The following is a 19,694-nucleotide window of genomic DNA, read 5'->3' as shown; positions in this document are numbered from 1 at the left end:
TGCTCTGGACTATCAAGCTAAATTCTCTCTCTAAATCTTTACCTAAGAATATATTTAATGATTTGAGGGAGAGAGAGAAACATCAGTCAGTTGCCTCCCATCCACGTCCTCCTGACTAGAATCGAACCCACAACCTTGGGATGCGCCCTCACCAGGAATTGAACCTGCAACCTTTTGGTATACATGATGATACTCCAACCACTGAGAAACCCAGCCAGGGAGAGCTAACTTGTATCTTGTTGACAACATTTTTATTTGAGACAAAGGAGGGAAAAGGAATTGGATTAGAAATACTAGCTTTATATAAACATAAATATGAACAAAAACTAGTACCTTTCAGGTAAGTACTTTCACAAAAAATAAGTGAAAGCGGATTTCATGCTGGCTTGGAGAATCCTGCTCTATTTCTAGTTTCAAGTGCTATGGTCTTTCTGAAGAGCAGGCTGGGATTATTAACAGGAGCAAAAAGAAGGGTATGAGTACTTAGGGTGAACAGCCCTCCTGGTTTTAGCACTTTAAGTTCTGCTTCCTGGGACACAGTAGTCCTGCTCACCCCAGGCTGAGCTAGCTGGCCCCCAGTGACACAAACCCAAAGGAAGAGAAGCTGTGGCCTGGAGCTGGCTCCTGCCTCCCTTTCCAGCTCGTTCTCCCCACTCCCTCCCTCAGTCAGGCTGTGCTACTGTTAGTTCCAAAATGGGCCACACTCTCTCTGTCCCCTCTGGGCCTGATTCCTGCTGTTTCTTCAGGTTGTTCCCAAGCCTTCTGTGCTGGATTCACACTCACTCCAGATCCAGCCAGACCGGTGAAGTTCAGCAGGTTCGTGCGTGTATGGCCACACCAGTTGTTGAAATATCCACTTCCCTGAGTGTGTCTCTGTCATTCCTCCGCAGAATACAGCCACTAGGGTGTCCAACCTGTGGCGTCTCTGGGCCATGCTGGAAGAAGAAGAGTTGTCTTGGGCCACACATTAAATACATTGTGACACATAATCACACACAAAAAAACCCTCATCATGTTTTAAGTAAATAAACGATTTCTGTGTTGTGCTGCATTCACAGCCATCTGGGCCACATGCGGCCCACGGGCCACAGGTTGGACACCCCTCCCTGCAAGGGTTAATGTCAAACACACCAGAGGTCTAATAAAAGCTGCTCTAGCACAAGACTAGTATCTTTCTGAAGCCATACCAGTTGTTAAATAATTGAGATATCCCTGGTTACAACTCTGCAAAGTGTGAATTTATATAACCAATGCCAAGGAGAGAATTTAGAGTGATATGAGTATTAATTGAATACTTGTTCATTGGGTGCTCTTTTTGTAAAACTGCTAATGTTTGTCATGGTCATGACCATCATGGATGCTCTAGGGTTAACCCCAGGGACTCAAACGGACCTCAGTGGCATCAGGCCCCAGCTTCTGTTCAAGAGGAGGCTTTGGGCCCTGGAACCAGTCTTTGGGGAGAAGCATTTAAGGGTTTGGTTGGGCCCAGGGCTTGGCCATTTGGATAAGCACATATGGCATCAGGGAAGGTGGCACTACCCACCAGCCCTTCTGTCCTTTGGCAGACCGTGCCTCGCCGTTCCCTCATGCACTCATTCCACAAGTAGTGAACAAGCTCCTGCCCATGGGATGCCACTAGAGCGGGGTGGGGGGTGGTAAAAGCTTGCAGTTTTACAAGACCTTCCCTGTCTTCTAGCTACTTACAGTCTAATTGCAGTCTGAGGTGTGCACACAGCAAACACAGAATGTTCTCAGAACCTGTGAAACAGGGAGCGCAGAGAAAGGGGGTTGACGTCAGGCCGAGCAAAGTCAGGGAACAGATGACCTGTTTCGTTCACTGTGTGCTCAGCACTTGCCACAGTGAAAAACCTCACAGAGCCAACAGACGAGAACAAACCATTCATAATCCTGCCAGAGGCAACCATTGTTGACGTGTTACTGCATTTTCTTTTTTCCTCCAAATATACAATAAATATATTTTTTAAATTCCAGTACCATTTTTTTCAAAAGTAACATGTTCATTGGAGAAAAAGGAGAAAATGCCAATAAGCAACATAGTACTAATAGCTAGCATGCCGAATGCTCATTCTTTGTCAGGCAAAACAAGCTTCTCGCTAGTGGTAATGACTCACGTTTTGTATGTGTCCTTCTTATAGAACTCTCTTTTAGTCTAAGTGCACACTTTTTAAAATACTTGGGCTCAAATTGTTTATGTAATTCTGCATTATTTAACAATATCTTTTAATATTTTCTCAAGTCATTGAAAATTCTCTTAAGGATCATTTTCAGTGACTGCTTACCCTGTACTGGGGCCAATCTAACTAGAGGATGTGGGGTGCCGGGCAGGGCTCTACCCTCTGTGGCTGACAGGGATTCACCGTAGGTTTTTGAGTGGAAGAGGGGCGGGATAAGTTTATTGCCCTAAGGAGCTTGGGTGCACTGGAAATGAAGGAAACAAGGTCAGAGAGGCAGATATGAGGTGATTATCGTGGCAAAGGCAACCTAACAGAAGAGGGAAGTCGGGTGCTACTTCAAAGAAAGGACAGAGGAGAAAGGAGAGGAAGGGGTCCAAGTGCATTGTTTATGAGGTTTGGGAACTATTCAGGCTCCACTCTTTCCAGGTCCCGGGCTCCAGAGAATTATGCTACCATTGTCAGAAATAAAGAAGTAGGAGGGGGAGTCCTTTTAGATGAACGTTTGCTGTGGCAACTCCTACAGGTGTTTCAAAAATACCAGCCAGGGCTTGAATGCGAGGTCTGGTCAGGGAAAAGCTGTTGTAGTTGGGATCAGCTGGATGGAGAGAAAGGCAGGGAGAAGCTGAGGCTAAGGCTGAGTATGGGAGACCAGTCAGGGCAGATCAGAAGCCTGGGAGACAACCTGAGCCTTGGGATGGGACGCTGATGTGGAGCGGGTGGGGACCTTGGGGCTGGAGTACTGGCTAGCTAGTGAGCTCCTGTTCCAGAGGCACAAACCCAGCCCAGACCACTGAGTTTGCCACCAACTCCCTCCCAGGACACAGGCACACAGAGTAGAGAAAACCTCTGGAAATACATTTAACTGGAACCTCCCAAAGTGTGCAGTCTGATTATTGTAGTATTATTGTCATTAGTGTGTTGGTAAATAAGTGGCTTTTCCCCAGCTTTACTGACGTAAGATTGACAAAGAAATTAAGTATTAAGTATAAAATTTTTTTTGCATCCTGTTTTTATTTCAAAGCTTTCTGACCTGCTCACCTGAGCCTCTTGGCTGTTCTGAGCAGCAGGCCTGGTGGTTTGGGGGCCCTGGAGTGGAGCATGCAGATGGAAAAAGACTGCTTGAGGTGCATTTCACTCACACAAGAGCCCCTGGGTGGAACTCGGTGTAAACACTGCCTCACTACTGATGTTTTGTTAACCCCTGTTTCAGCAGTAAGAAAATAATGGTGGTGGTAGGGGCAGATTTCTTTCGGTTTATTCTTATTGAATTGAGTTGAGTTTTGGCTGCAGATATCCCAAGGTAAGCAGTAATTTTGAATAAGATAAGGAATTAACAGAAATGCCTAAGAATGTGACCACGCCTGAGGGTAGACCTGTGGATTGCTGATTCTGGGACTGCCACTTACTAGCTTCTTTGATCTTAGGGCAAGTCCCCTAACTCCTCTGGGCGCCAGCGTATTCACCCCTCTCTTCCCAGCAATCTCATTTGGGTTCTTATGAGACTTGGCAAATAAAGCCCTTTCATAAGGCTAGAGCCCATTCCAACTGTGTTGGGTATTTTTTTTAACATGTATTTATTTGTTTGTTTGTTTGTTTGTTTGTTTGTTTTTAGAGAGAGGGGAAGTGAGGGAGAAAGAGGAGAGAAACATCGATGTAAGAAATACATCAATTAGTTGCCTCTCGCATGCCCACAACTGGGGACCTGGCCTGCAACCCAGGCCCATGCCCTGACCTGGAATTGAACCAGTGACCTTTTGGTTCCTGGGCCTGCACTCAATCCACAGAATCATGCCAGCTGGGGCTGTGTTGGACATTTCTGAAACAAAAATGTTATTACTGCCATGATTCAATGTCAGGGCCACGTTTTAGCTTTTTTTGTTTTCTTTTGTTGTTTAATAAACTATTTTCGAACAGTTTAGATTCACAGAAAAACTAAGAATAAGAGAGTCCCATATACCTCACACCCAGGTTCCCCCATTAGGTTCATCTTACATTAATATGGGACATTTGTCACAATTAATGAACCAGCATTGATCCACTATTATTCATTAAAGTTCAGATTTTATTCAGAATTCCGTTTTCCTCTTCCTCTTCCAGGACCTACCCAGCACACAGCACATTTAGTCGTCACATTCCTTAGGCTTCTCTCGACTACAAGTTGTTCAGACTTTCCATGTTTTCAATGGCCTTGACAGTTTTGAAGAGTGCTGGGCAGGCATGTTGTAGAATGTCTCTCAATGAAAACTTTTCTGATGTTTTTCTTATTAGATTGGGGACCCTTCTTTCTATGAGGAAGACCACAGATAAAAATGCCATCATATCATATCATATCATATCAAGGATACCCACTACTTACTGGACTTACTAATGTTGATCTTAATTTTGATCACCTGGCTGAGTGTTTGGGATTCTCCACTGTAAAGTTATTCACTCCCCTGCCCCCATCATTTCATACTCTCCCCTATGGACAGAAGTCACTATGTACAACCCCCACTTAAGGAGTGGGGGGTTATGCTTCTGGAGGGTAGAGTATTTACATACATTATTTGGAATTCTCCATGGGAAATGTGGCTATTATCCCCCTTTTTATGTGTTCGATCATTTATATCAGAATAGGCCTGTGGATATTTATTTTATACTTTGGGCTATAACCCAATAATCCTTTATTTTGTTGCTCACATTGTTTCAGATTTGGCCTTTGGAAGCTCCTTCAGTTGGCTCCCGTGTCCATCTGTCGTATCTCCATCTTCCTGTTGTTTTGTTTGCTTAGCACTTCCTCCCTTTCTGTACTATAAAATGCGCCAGGCTCATCTTAGATATTTCCTGCCCCAGTCCTAGAATCAATCATTTCTCCAAGGAGGATGTCAGGGGCAAGTTTAAATCTTAGTAAATGTGCTGTCTAGCTGGAAGTTGGGACAGGTGATCTGACAGGTGGGCAGAAATAAGACTCAACCCACCCTTAGGAGGTGATTTTCCCAGCAGCAGCAGCCAGAATTGCAAGTCCTTAGCTGAGAAATAGGTGACTCACCAGCTCCCCCAGGTTGTCTCCTCCCTCCCTCTCTTTCGGACAAGACTGTCCCTAAACCAGTTCAGACAGAGGGACCTAGGTCAGAAAGTGTCCCCACCCATGGGGCTAGAGGTGAATGGCCTGTCTCAGGCCAAGTCAGGGCTTTTACCCATGCCCAGCAGATGCTGTCCCCCATTTGTGTATTATTTATACTCCCCCTCCTTGCAGAAAGGATTAAAACAGGATTACCCCTAAATTTACAGCTACGATTAAACTATTATTAAAACCTGGGTGAAAGGACAAGATCACTGTGAAGAAGAGCCTGTGTGTGTGTGTAGTAATTTTGTCCAGACACCTGGGCTGGGGTGACTTGCTTAGGTTCCCTGAATTACAGATTGCTAGCACCAGAAGGGCTTTCAGAAATAAAGACACTTCACCTGTCATTTTATAGCACAGAGATGGATCAAGCGATTTCTCAGGAGTCACATAGCAAATGAGCTGAAGAATGAGGAGTACAGTGACCAGTCTCCTTGATGTTCAAATCCCCATTCTTGCCTCCCTTTCCAGGAGACTAAAAAGAACAGTTTTTGAGATTTTCTGTGGGATACAATGGCAAGGCAATACTTTGGGACCTCTTTCACTTGCTGGATGAATAAATGTATGTGGATGTGGCTGAGAAGTCTTTGGGACTATAAATAAGAATTATTAGCATCCCCAGACGTTTGGACATAGGAGATATAGGATGTAGTCATGGTGATATAGAAGTGAATAGTGGGGATTCTACCATTTCCCCACAACCAAGATTTTAATGGTTAAATCAGCAACGTTCTAGTTATTGTTCTCAACTTTTGATTTAAAGAAGAAGGAGGAGGAGGAGAAGAAAAGGAAGGAAGGAAGGAAGGAAGGGAGGGAGGGAGGGAAGAAAGGGAAAGAAAGGAAGGGAGGAAGGAAGGGAGGAAGGAAACCAGGGATTCTGAGACTTCTTCCAAGAGATTCAGAGATTTGGATTTGTGGATTTTTATACTACAGGCTATTTGAGAAATAGGATTATCTATTTTCTTTAATATTCATTGCCTTCTTCCCTTCCCAACATTCTCCCTGCAGAAACTCATGAATGACGTGTTTTGAATGATTTTTGTATAGGCTGAGATGGCAGACTGCCTTAGAGTTCAGAGGAAGGATTCTGGGCCTGATGTCCCTTGGTGGTGTGGCTACAGTAGAGGTGAAATTAACATCAGACTCCTCTTCACTTGCTCTTTTGGTGACCTGCCTAGGCCACCTGCAATAGCTTGTCTCAGTCTGTAAACTCCTTCTAGGGTGAGGCCAGTAGGTGGCCTAGGCAGGCATGTGCTTTTGATAATGATTATGATGAAGATAATATTAGGTGCTTTTCGGACCTGGAAAATATTCACATGAAGAACTGTCCTTGAAGAACCTCCCCAGCTAGTTTCTCCAACACCCTGAGTTCCTTTAGCAGAGCAGAGCCCTACCTTGAAAGGGAGTGCAATACATTCCTGCTCATTGTGTTCGTGCTTGTGTTTATCTTCTGCCTCTTTATGATCTATGTACTTTTAAAAATCATCTTTAATTAATAAAATTATTATCCAGATTTTTAAAATACCCGTACAATCATGTGTCAGATTTAATTTGAACACATGTAATATAAACTGGCTTCATTTTGTGTTCAGCAACTTGCTTCCTCCTCTTAAAGATAAATCCTCCATATGTTTCTCTGACAAAATACTTAGATCTACTTCATTTTGGCGAGTCTTTGTCCTTGTACCTGTGTGATTCTCTCAGTGTCAGCTCTCGGCCCGCCTCTCTTCCTCCCAGGGTTTGAGATAGCCTGGCCTCGCGCGTGTGGCGACTGCAGGGGGAGTGCCCGGAGGGTGCCCGGCGGGTGGGCGGGGTCCGGGCCGCTCGGGCTATGCAGATGAGGTGGGCGGGGCCCCACTTATACTGGCGGTTAGCGGCGCCGCGGCGCCGGGCCTCGGCAGATTCAGTCAGAGGCAGCCCGCGGAACCGGCTTCTCCCAGCGCAGCAGTGCCTGGTCCTGGGCTGTCCCCGGAGCGGGCCATGCCCCCGCGGGAGCTGAGCGAGGCCGAATCGTCTCCGCTCCGGGCCCCGACCCCTCCCCCGCGGCGGGGCAGCGCAACCCCAGAACTGGGCATCAAGTGCGTGCTGGTGGGCGACGGCGCCGTGGGCAAGAGCAGCCTCATCGTCAGCTACACCTGCAATGGGTACCCCTCGCGCTACCGACCCACGGCGCTGGACACTTTCTCTGGTACGTTCCACAGCCCCGGGGGCCGCGAGGCTGAGGGGTGGGGTTGTGCACCCGGGGGCTGGGGCCGGCACGCAGGCGGGAGGGCACGGAAGCCCCCCGCCAGGGGCCCGCGAGAGGCCGGACCCGGCCCTGAGGTGGCGCTCTTGAGGCCTGGTGGGGCCCAGGACGCCTTCCTAACTCAGCCTCTCCCCCGCCCCGCCCCTGTAGTGCAAGTCCTGGTGGATGGAGCCCCTGTGCGCATTGAGCTCTGGGATACGGCGGGACAGGTGAGAAGCTGGGGATGGTGTCTACTGGCCTGGGGGTAGGTGGTCTCGAGGTTGGGAGGACCCCAGATGAATCAGGAATAGAGAAGGCCTTGGGCCTTTGGTAACGAGTCTCAGGTCTCCAACCCTGTGTGAAAAGCGAATTCTTGAATTTCCGCTTGCTGTAATAGGGAATAATCCTACTAATGACCTGGCATTCCCATCCCAGGAAGACTTCGACCGCCTTCGTTCCCTCTGCTACCCGGATACCGATGTCTTCCTGGCCTGCTTCAGCGTAGTGCAGCCCAGCTCCTTCCAAAACATCACAGAGAAATGGCTGCCTGAAATTCGCACTCACAACCCCCAGGCGCCGGTGCTGCTGGTGGGCACCCAGGCCGACCTTAGGGATGATGTCAATGTCCTGATTCAGCTGGACCAGGGGGGCCGGGAGGGTCCCGTGCCCCAACCCCAGGCTCAGGGCCTGGCCGAGAAGATTCGGGCCTGCTGCTACCTTGAGTGCTCTGCCTTGACTCAGAAGAACTTAAAGGAGGTGTTTGACTCGGCCATTCTTAGTGCCATTGAGCACAAAGCCCGGCTGGAGAAGAAACTGAACGCCAAAGGTGTGCGCACCCTCTCTCGCTGCCGCTGGAAGAAGTTCTTCTGCTTTGTTTGAACAGCTGTGGCAGAGTAGGGAGCAATAGGCATAAAGCCACAGACATCTGGAACCTGGGGTAGGGGACTACTGGCAGGGCCAGGCCACCCCATGAGACTCAGTCCCTTCTGAACACTGGGGACATGGGCCTCTACCTGCCCACTCATGCCAGGGTGAGCCCATGGCCTGGAGGAAGGAAGGCTATAACTTGGATTTCTGTGGTCAAGGCTTACAGAGAAGTCCCAGCACTTTGATTTTCATGGGATGGTCCTAACAGTGTCAGCCACCTCCAAGCAGTTTGGGATCCAGTTTCCTGTTTCTTATGGGCCCTCAGGTCAGGCTGGCTGAATTAGGACCCCTGTAGTGGTCCCCCCCACCTCCTTGGCACAGGGCTGAGGAAGAGCCCAGGAAATAGCTAGGCATCTTGGATGGCAGGAAGGTGTACAGCTTTAGAGAAGTTTGGGATGGACTGCGTAAAGATAGAAGTCAGAGATGGAGAGGGAGCAGAGAGTGAGGCTTGGAGCCTTGGGACTGGAGGCAGGCTGGGAAGCATGAGGCAGATCAGAGAGCGAGGCCTGGACGGAGTAAGAGTGAGAAGGAGAGCAGAGAAGTGGGGCAGCTGAGGAGCAAGGCTGACACCTGGGCTGCCCTCAACCCCCAAGGCCAGGGAGGGCAGGGCTGATCCCTGGGAAGAACTGGGTCTCACCGCTCCCTAGGCACTGCCCAAACTGGCTGGGCCAGGAGTGGGGCAGGAAGTGAGATGCAAGGCCCAGCAGAGGAGGGAGAGAAGCTGCAAACTAGAACCTGAGGGAAGAAGGGGCTGGGGGTCACCTTTTTCTCTAAGGTCACGGCCTAGAAGGTAGGACAGTGCAGAGTGTGCAAATAAAGACTTAAGTTTCTGAAGCTAATGGTTTGTGTCATTTCCTAGAGTGATCAATCCATTGCTCTCTCACAGCCCTCCTCAAGGCTCCACAGTGTGGATAGAGATTGGTTGGGTTCCAAAAGACAGAGGCTAAATTGAAAGGTGGGGACTGGATTAGATGGGGCAGTGTGATGGGAACTGGACTGGGAGTGGGGGGGAGGTTTGGGGCTCCCCGCTTGGGGCTTAGCTGGTTCCCAGGAGAGCCAGCGTGGGAAGCAGCTTGGAAACGGGTTTCCCCAGGTGTCAGCGCCAGAGCTTCTTTCCCATGACCTCACCAGGTGGGTGGTGCCCCTCCCCTCCCCTCCTCCTTTCTAGAGCACCTTGCTCAGTGCTGAGGCTCTGGGGCAATCCTGAGCCCTCGAACTCTCCTCCTCTGATCCTTCTAACAGTTCTCAGGGCCCAGGGGCTTAGGTTGGGGGACCCCTTGATTTACAGCCTGAGCACAAAGAAACCCCATACAGCCTAAACCTCAACTAGTGGCCACACTTCTTGGACTTGGCGTTGGATGGACCTAGTCTTTAGCTTTGGCACTCAAAGTTCACATGAGGACCTAGTCAAGGTACCAGTTGTCAACAATTTAAATAGAAGTTTGGTCTCAGAAATCCTGTGGGAATGAGGGTTCATTTTGTGAGGACCCTGAGAGGAGCAGGAATCCAGCAAACATTTCCTATTCCCTGGGATTGGAGCTGGAAGGAACTTAAAAGGGCACCTTGGGGGTGGGGGTGAGGGGTGAAGGGACACTTCATTTTACTGTGAGGCCCAGAGATAAAAGGTAATATCTCTCTTGATATTACCGAGCAGCTGTAAGAGCACTTTGCAGACTCTAGAATTGGGTACCTGGATGTTGTTCCCCTGGAGAGGTGTTTCTAAGGCACACCTCATGCCTGCTAGGCAACTGCTGGCCCAGGCGAGCACTCATTCTGTCTCAGCCTAGCCCCCTCTGTAGGAAGTACAGTGTGTGTGTGTGTGTGTGTGTGTGTGTGAAAAAGAGACTGGCTGAGGGACAGAAATCCCAGTGGAGTGAAACCTCAGATAAGCTCCAAGTTTAGTTTTTGCCAGGACTGTCCAGCTCCTGCCCCACCAGGGCGCATCCCCCAGAGCTCCAGCCACCTCGTTGCACGTTGTGCCCTTGCCACCTTGGTCAGGTCCTGAGGGGTCTGAGGCTCCAGCTCCACAGCCCACTGTTACCTCAGCCCTGCCTGACACATCCCACACTGGGGCAGAGACCTGGGTTCAAGGTGGGCTTTGGCATTAACCATGACCTTAGGCAAATATTTTCTCTCTGCCTCAGTTTCCTTATTTGCAAAATGAAAGACTCAGGACTCTGAATTAGAGATTTTCAAAACTGCTCCAAGGAGCCTGAGGTGTACCTTGGATTGAGAGACAAGCCTAACCAGGTAACCTCTGACCACTCCCCCCAATTCTTCCCCTCGTTTCTGATGGTCCCAGCGCATCCAGGGCACAGTCTCCTCTCCTGCTGGGCTACTGAGTCTGGTCAGCACCTCACCTCTGTCCCCTGCCACTGCCGCTCCCTACACCAGTCCCTCCAGCCCTGCTGCCTTCCCTCTGGTTTCCGACTCAAGACTGTTACCAGCTTTCGTTACTAGCAATGAACTCCCAGCTTCTTATTTCGGCATTCAAGGCCCTCTCAACTCTGACACCAACCTGGACCAGGCCAGCCTGTCCCAGTGACCCCCACACCCAATCCCCAATTATTTCTCGATTGCTGACTCCAAGGCTTTGCTTTTGCCAAATCCTCTAGTTTGGAAAGTGCCCCCACCCCATGGCCTGTTTCTTCTCTAACCATTTCCCAATATTCCCCTTCTCCAGGAACTTCTTACTTGTATCAGTGTCCATGCTGCTCTCGGCACATTGAAGACACTGAGTTTGGTGCCTCACTCAAGCTGTATCTTCCCAGCTAAACAGAGGAAGTCTCATTCCTGCCCCACAGGGTCTTGGGCTCAAACAGTGTTTGCTGCTGGCCTTTAAGTGCTTAAGACAAAAAGCCAACCAGTGAGCCATGGAGGGGATCCTGAGGGTCAGATTCAGCCTCAGGTCCGCGTCACTGAAGCCTGGGGACAGACCTAAGAGTACGGCTTGCTGCAAGGGCCCCCTAAAGTGCAGGGCCCAAGCCCGTGCAAGACCAGAGGGACTTACCTTTGGTTCCAAACCCAGCAGCTTGCTCTGCTGTCTTTCTATATAAATAGGTCTCTCTCTACTTTTTCTTTTTTTCCTAACCCTTTGCCCATTTTTAAATTGAATTGTCTTTATTGTTGACTTTTAAGAGCTCTGTATATTCTGGGTACTAGACCCTTATCAAATCTATGATTTTCAAATAATTTTTTATTTATTAATTGAGAGAGAGAGAGAGGGGAAGGGGGAGAGAGAGAGAGAGATTGATTTGTTGTTCCTCTTATTTATGTATTCACCAGTTATTTCTTGTATGTGCCTTGACTGGGGATCAAACCCACAACCCCACAACTTTGGCATGTAGGGACAATGCTCTATACCCAGCTAGGGCTCTCTCTACTTTTCTGATACTGTTTTTATCTCTATCTCTCTTTCCCTTGCCTCTTTTCCCTAGCATTCTCCACTGTTGAATCTAAATGTTAGGGAATATTGATTATACTAACTAGATAAAATTCTGTTTCTTACATATACATTCATACATATGCCTTTATTGATATAAATTGTTTTTAATGTCTGTATAACCAACCCTTAATGATTTAAAGTATATTTATTTATTTTCCGATATAAATATTCAGAAACATTGGAAAATTCAAAGAATTAGAAGATTACAAATGTGCTCATGGTGTTGAGTCCCAAAGATAATAACATTTTGATAAACTTTCTTCCAGCCCTTTGTTATATGCATATTTCTGAAATATTTTTCATAATCATATTGTATATGCAATTTTTTTGCTTTTTTCATGAAGTTTATTTTAATCCTCGCTCGAGGATATATTTATTGATTTTAAAGAGAGAGGATGGGAGGGGGAGAGAGAGGGACATGCGCACCCCCACTGGGGGTTGAACCAACAACTGTTTGGTGTACAGGACGGCACTCCAACCCACCGAGCCCCCCTACTGGGCTCGTTTAAAATTCCGACAGTGTTATTTCATGTTATCATGAACTCTAACCAGAGGCTGTACCCATAGTGTGTGTTTGCTTACTATTTTACCCTGACCGTAATTTCTTCAACTAGATCTCCACTTGGGGTCATTTAAGCCATTTAACTTCTTTTTTCTATTGTAAATAAGACTATATCAACAGTTGATTATTTTTCCCATCATTGCTTGGAGACCACCTACAGAAAAAAAGTTCTTCATCTTTGGCTTAGAGACTGGGCCCAACACAATCCCAAGCTACTCAAAGAGGAAGTTTGGGTTTCTGTGTATATGCGACTTGGCGGGGAGAGGCTCTTTCCATGGGAACATGACTAGCAGATTGTATGTGTTTAAATCATACCAGATGATGACAGGCTGTATATATGTTATACGAGTATATCTGTGTTCGTGTACATCTCTCTGTATCTTGTTTTTGCTCTTGTGTATTTAAGGTGGGTGTTGTCTTTGTGCAAAATTCTGAATAACTCCATATCCATGCAAGTCTGTGTATCTGTGTCTGTAAATGCTGGTGTCTGTCTTCATCCCAGATGTGTATAACTCTGTGCGTGTATATCTGGATATCCAGCCGTCTGCCCTGAGGAGTGTGTGTTATACACGATCCTGTGTGTGCGAGTGTAGGGGGATACGGTAGTCTCTGTGTCTGTGTGTGTGCATCTGGGTTTGGCCTAGTTTCCTGGGGGGCTGTGTGTCAGTGTGGCTGCCTGGGCCAATTCTGTGTGGATCTCTATCTCCATGTGCATCTTCTGCCAGGTGTGAGTGCTGGACCCGGGCTGGTGTGTGAGTGTATGTGCACCTGAAGGGGCTGTGCCTTGCTTGCTTTTCCCCTGGGAGCAGAATGGTGCCCAGGGCAGAGGTGACACACCCTCCTTAAGCTCCCTGTTCTCCTGGGAACCAGCTGGGGAGAGTGAGTGAGACCAAGAGCAGACCGCGTCAGGAGCACGGGCCCCTTTTGCAACCAGCCCAGGCCCCAGGCAATAACTGTGGCTCTCATAGGTCAGCCCTGCCCACTGTGCCTGGCTGCCAGGAACCTGGGCTCCCAGCACAGCTTTGCTGTCAGCGCCCTCCTTGGGCCTGGGCCAGATCCTCCACAAGCAGAACTCAGCCAGTGGAGGAGCCACATTAGTCACCCTGTGGCAACAGCAGGAAGTGACTTCTTGGGCCTGGGCAGTGCTGGCTGTTCCAGGGAACCATCACTTTTTGTCCCTGTATACAGCAATGCTTAAGCAGCCTTATCTCCTCCATTATCACCTTCTATTCTTACAACTGAACTTCAAAGTAGGCCAGATGACTCTTATTAGCTCTAGTTTTCAGATGAGGAGACCGAGCCACACCAACGCGGTAAAGGCGGAGTCCAGGCCTCTTTTTAGTGTGCCACTCAATGGGGGGTCTGCCCCCTAGAAATGGTTCTCTTAAAAAGCATGGCTGGTGCCCTGGCTGGCGTGGTTCAGTGGATTGAGTGCCAGCTCGTGAACTGGAGGGTCCTTGGTTCGATCCCAGTCAGGGCTCATGCCTGGGTTGTGGGCCAGGTTCCTGGTTGGGGGTGTGAGAGACGCAACCACACATTGATGTTTCTCTTGCTCTCTTTCTCCCTCCCTTTAAATAAATAAAATCTTTTAAAGAGTGGAGGGACCAGGTAGGGAAGCATGGTTTGTGGGACAGACTAGCTGTAGGCTGGGGAGTGAGGCAGAGGGAAACGGGCCTGTGGGTGGATGTGAGGAGAGGCCTCAGCACTGACTCAGGCCTGCCTTCCTGGTGGAATGCTCTCAAGTCTTTCTCCACTGACCGTAGGATTCGCCCCATGACTTGGATGACCACAGGATTCATTGTCAGGCTCAGGGTATTTCTGAAATTGAGTGGGAGCTCTATTAATAACATGGGCATATGGTCGCCCTACTCATAACCCCTTCGGGAGGCAGAGCCAGTCATTGTCACCAACTCCATGGCCTCCTTGACCCTCATCTGCCAATCTGCCTCCATTCCCAGGTGTCCAGATGACTCTCCGGCCTCTTGGTGGTGAGGGACAGCAGGGGAGCCTTTGGGCCCAGGTTGGGTGTTGGGGTTCCTGGGGCCACCTGAAGCTGGCAGGAAAGCAGGCAGCACAGACCTCACTCACGGTTGCCTGACCCATGACAGCTTTCTCAGACCTGCATTCTCTGAGGCCTCTGCCCACCTCTCTCCTTGCCTAGCACCCTGCACCAGTTGGGAAGCAAGCCAAGCTTATCCCCAGAGGTCTCCCTCCAGGGACAGCAAGATCGCTCTCCTGGGGAAGACGAGAGCCCCTTGAGCCCTGGAGCTGTGTGCATTTTTGTACCTAAGGTGCCAGCCCGCCCCTGCCCGACAAGCCATGTGCTCTGCCGACCACTCCGTCTCCCACAGGCCACACGTTCTGTCCCCGTCTCTCACCTGCTGGGTGAGTTTGGGTAAATTACTTCCTTCCTCCTTGTCTGAGTTTCTCCTATTTGTGAAGTGGAGCTAATACTCTCTGCCCCTCCCTGGCTTGCAGGGGACCTGCAGGGATAAGCAAGATAATACTGGGGAGCTGATTTAAAGGAAGCTATCGAGAGCCAAATAAGAAATATCAGTGCTAGCCATGTTTACATGGGCGTGGACCTTGGGTTCCCAGCCTCCTGGGGCTTGGGACCAGCCCTGACAGCTTCTTGGCCTGGCTTCTGGCTCCTTTGTCTCATTTCCAGAGAAAGGACAGAAACCAAAGCCAGGAGTCTGGTCATCTGGAGATGAGACATCAGGGCAAAGTTTGGGGTTCAGGAATGCTGGCCTCCAGGCCCAGCTCTGTCCCCAACCACTGGCTGTGTGACATTGTGCCAGTCACTGCCCCTCTATGGGCCTCAAGAACTTGGCTCTGACAGCCTCTCCCAGCTACCATCTCAGGGGCCCTAGAGCCTGTAGCCAGAGGTCAACATCATAATTTTGGGATAGAAAAGATCTTGTCGTCCAGTCCAAGTCCTTTACTTTTCATAGACCTCTATGGATCACCTCTGGGGGTCACCGACTAACTCTGATCAGCTTGATTGCCCCAAGGTTATCGCAGAGGGGATCACGCAAAAGAGGGTAAGTGGATCAGAAACAATCCACTGGGAAGACAATTGCAAGTGAGTTAGTGGGTCAACTAGATGAGGCTCTGTCCTCACGTTCTGTTCTCCCCTCTCCCGGCCTGCTGTGCCTCTCTCTCACGGTAATCACCCCACCCCTCAGGTTCCCTCTTATGTGGCTTACACCCAAATCCAGGAGCTTGATCCCCTCCACCGAGCCCAGACCCCTCACCTCAAAAGTGTTCGGGCCTCCCCAGGATGCACACAACTGGAACACTCAGAGCTAAGTGGATGGCCCGGAGACTGCGAGGTTCATGTTTCTGTTTTGTTCCAGCCCCATTTTATGGTCCTTCTTGCTCTTTTTTTTTTTTTTTTAATCTTGGTCCAACTTTATACTCATGTTATGTCACAATTTATAGTTCCTTTTAAGCTGCCTTTTTAACAATAAGATTTTATTTCTTTTTAGAGGGAGGGGAAGAGAGGGAGAAAGAGGGGAAATGAAACATCAATGTGTGGTTGCGTCTCGTATACCCCCTACTGGAGACCTGGCCCACAACCCAGGCAAGTGCCCTGACTGGGAATCCAACCAGTGACCATTTGGTTCCCAGGCTGGCACTCAGTTCACTGAGCCACACCAGCCAGGGCTTAGGCTGCCTTTAATTCTCCCTCAATAAGGCAAGGCATAAGCAAACAAAAAGCAAGATATCAACTATAAAGTCAATATAACCAGTCTTCATCTGGTCCTTGATGGCCCCTCAACCTTCTGCCTGGTTCTCCTGAAGCTTCTCCTCCTCCATTCAGCCCTGTTTTTGTTGGTGGCACTACTACCCATTCAGACCTCCAGGACAGAAAACCTGGAGGCTCCACTGACACAGACTCTCGCATGTCACAGTCCAGTCACCAAGCCTTAAAGCTTCTCCTTCCCCAGGTTTCAAGCTCTCTCTTTTCCATCCCCAGTTTCTACCCCATCTCAGAGCTTCATGGACTGATGATTCGTTTCTTTCTAAAATATGTCTGAATACTTGTTCAAGAAATAATTTTTTTATTACAAAAGCAATAGATATTCATTGTAGAAAATTTAGAAAATGCAGGTTGAGAAAAAGAAAATGAAAACCACTTGACATTTAACCATGAGAGAGAACACTGTGGACATCTGGGTAAATGCACCCCAGTTTGTTTGTTTTGTTGTTGTAGACACACAGCCATTTTTGTTGTTGTTGTTTTTTAGGTTGCATGACAAGGGGCCTCAAAGTTTATTTTCTTCATCTTCCTGGGTTTGGGCTGCACTGACAGATGCCCCAAGAACCACTGTGGCGGGGAGGACAGGCAGAGACAGTCCGGGCCACCACCTGGGCTGAAGCTGAGCTTCCGGGTTTGGGGTTTCCCAGTGGCGCTATTGATTACAACCCCTCCCTGGAGGGGGGGGGGGGGCTGAGAATTGCCTTCCCAGGCTTTAGTCTAGTTGTGGTTGGGTGGGGAAGGGAGTGATCTTGTGCAATAAGGTAAACAAACCACTCTTCATTCAGAGCTGTTTGTCTAAGTGAGCAGGGATGGGTTTGGGAGAAACAATCCAGTTTTTGTCAGTGTTTATTCGAACTGTTAGGACAATTAGGTTTTGGTGCAAACTCCTCAATATGGGGAAGGCAGGATGGGTTTCGAGGATAAGATGATGGGAGACCCAAAGTGAATGCCTGGGAGCAGCAGGCTGGGTGGGGGCTGTGGACAGGCTAGCACCCACCCAGCTTGGGAACTTCAATTTGGCACCTGCATTACTGCAGAAATGGAAGTTCTGGATTACCAGTCCCCCAAGTTTTCACAAGAAGCTAGAAATGGCTTTTTAAAATGAAGTTTCCTGATTCTGAATGTTGGCAACTTTTACTGTTTGGGCCACAGTATGACTGCGGGCTGCAGGTGCAAACACTCAGCTAGTCTTTACACCTGCCTTCACACAGGTTACCCTGCTCTGCTTACTGGGTGTGGCTACCTCCCTCTCCCTGTGGCTCCACCCCCTAGTAATATGGTCTGCTTACCTGTCCATGTCTTCAATCTGAGTTTAGGTCACTCCTTTCCCTGCTCAAATCCCCAAGTGCCCAACCATACGGCCTCCACCCACCGACCTCCTAGCTTGCCTTCTCAGTGCTTGAGCCACACTGAGCAGCTTGCTTGTCCCCAAATGAAACTAGACCCATGATCCCACTGCCCAGCTACTGCTATGATTTTGTTGTGCCTGGAATGGCCACACCTACCGGGTCATCTTATTCTGTACCTCCTTCATGAATCTCCATGATTTGACCAGTCTCTGCTTTCTTCAACGGTCATTTGCCAGGTCCCTCAAATCTACAGGCATGCGAGATGCTGAAATAAGAGCCCATCCCTGCCCTGAGGAGTCCCGCCCACATAAGGACATATACTAAACCGGCCATTGGTACTCAACAGAGCTGTGTGCATTCGATAGAATGGAGGGCAGTGTGAATTCTGCCTGGAGAAACAGGGGAGGCTTTTTGAACTGGATGACAGTGTAAATGGGAGCTTTCCAGGGAAAAAGAGGGAGCTGAGGTAGAGGCAACTGCCTGCGCAAAGGAATAGAGGCAGGAGATTCCAAGGAGTTATTTGGGTGTGGATGGGCAGAAGACAGCTGGGAAAGTCAGAGATTAAGGAGCGATTTGGGAATTAAGTTGTTGTGTTATAGTATTTGCATCTCCTCTGCCTTTATTCCAGAGTGTAACTCCAGGAGAACAGGGGCAGCATGCCAATTTTCATTGCTTCACACCTGACACTTGCCTGGAACTGTGTGCTCTGCTCCAACCTTTACAGTAAAGAACACAGCGCCCAGTAGCGGTGAGCGCGCCCCCTAGTGGCCCCTGCATTATCCCACTTCCAGCCGCCGTGGGTGACCCAGCCGTGCCCTCCCTCCATCCAAGAGGCTCTTACCAGGATGGTGCTTTGCCAGGCATGGTCTCATTTCATCTTTTACCCTTCCCTGCGAGGAGGTTTCCTTCGGTCCAAATTTATTAAGCACTTGTTCTGTTTTGATCACTGTTCTAGGCATTGGGATACAGAATTTCATGAGGCATTAACCTCTTCAGCCCTGGAAATGCTTTTAGAGAACTGAAGCTGATGGAAGCTGACAAATGACTGGCAGTGGTGGGGGGACCAAAGAGGGAGCAAGGATGGACCAGCAGCTGGTAAATTAGGAAGCAAAAATGAAGTGCCCTGCCCTGGCCCATGTGGCTCAGCTGGTTGGAGCGCTGTCCCATGCACCAGAAGGTTTCGGGTTCAATTCCCGGTCAGGGTACATGCCTAGGATGTGGGTTCGGTCCCTGCTCAGGGTGCATGGGGAGGCAACAAATCAAGGTTTCTCTCTCCCTCTGTCTCTAAAACCAAATATAAAATGCAGGGCCCCATGAAATGGGAAGAGCCAAAGCAAGGTAACAAGCCCAACCCCTTGCCATCTATTCAACATTGCAAAACACTACCATTTACTAAGTTTATGGAACATGGGGCGACCTGGAGATGACTCAGAAGCCATCCCTGTCCCAGCAGAAAGACAGGTAAGTAAATGGAAAGGAAAAGCAGGTGCCCTGTGCTCAGGGTGCTGTTAGTTGCCACAGGGGTGAGAAGCAGGGATGCCACCCACTTGGGTGTGTGCAGGGGGGTTTTAGGAATAAGAACTTGAGTTCAGGCGAAAAGATGAGAAACAGGGAGGTGGTCCAGGCTGAGTTCAACAGGCACAAAAAACAGAGGTGTGAAAGTTACCCATCAAAAGGAGGCCCATCCTGGAGTGCTAAGACCCTCTGCTTTCTAGGTGATCTGTGTTTGCCTTCTGGGTGTGTGCACTTACATCAACTCATTGAGCTGTATACTTATGACTCATGCATATTCACCTGGGTTATGCTTCAGTTGTTTAAAACCAGCCCCCGACCTCTCACACTGCCATTTAATTCTCCCACATAGCACTGTAAGACTAGACTCTGGAGTCATGATTAGGGTCTAATCCAGTCTTCCTGTACCAGCTCTAAGACTATGAGAGCATAGCTGTTGGCTTCCTCACCTGTAAAATGGAAATAATAGTGCCCTCATCACAGGCTTGTGTGCCGAGACAGTAACTAGAGACAGACAAAGCCCCTGCCTATCTTGACAAGACCAAATTTCTAATGACTGGCAGTACCTAGCACATTGGAGCTCAATTATTTGACGACTAAATGAAAGAATG

At 48.9% G+C, this 19,694-nt stretch overlaps 1 protein-coding gene across 1 annotated transcript; it reads left to right on the top strand.

Moving 5' to 3' along the window:
• Positions 1–7,158: 7,158 nt before the first annotated feature.
• RHOV (ras homolog family member V) lies at positions 7,159–9,288 on the top strand. The gene is made up of 3 exons (XM_028506679.2): positions 7,159–7,486; positions 7,694–7,752; positions 7,958–9,288. The coding sequence occupies exons 1-3, from the start codon at positions 7,279–7,281 to the stop codon at positions 8,399–8,401; spliced, it is 711 nt and encodes a 236-aa protein (XP_028362480.1). The 5' UTR covers positions 7,159–7,278; the 3' UTR covers positions 8,402–9,288.
• The last annotated feature ends 10,406 nt before the right edge of the window (positions 9,289–19,694 follow it).

The sequence above is a fragment of the Phyllostomus discolor genome, chromosome 1 (assembly GCF_004126475.2).
Source record: "Phyllostomus discolor isolate MPI-MPIP mPhyDis1 chromosome 1, mPhyDis1.pri.v3, whole genome shotgun sequence".
Taxonomy (NCBI): domain Eukaryota; kingdom Metazoa; phylum Chordata; class Mammalia; order Chiroptera; family Phyllostomidae; genus Phyllostomus; species Phyllostomus discolor.
The sequence above is the reverse complement of the archived record's forward strand: the minus strand, read 5'-3'. Positions and strand labels throughout refer to the sequence as shown.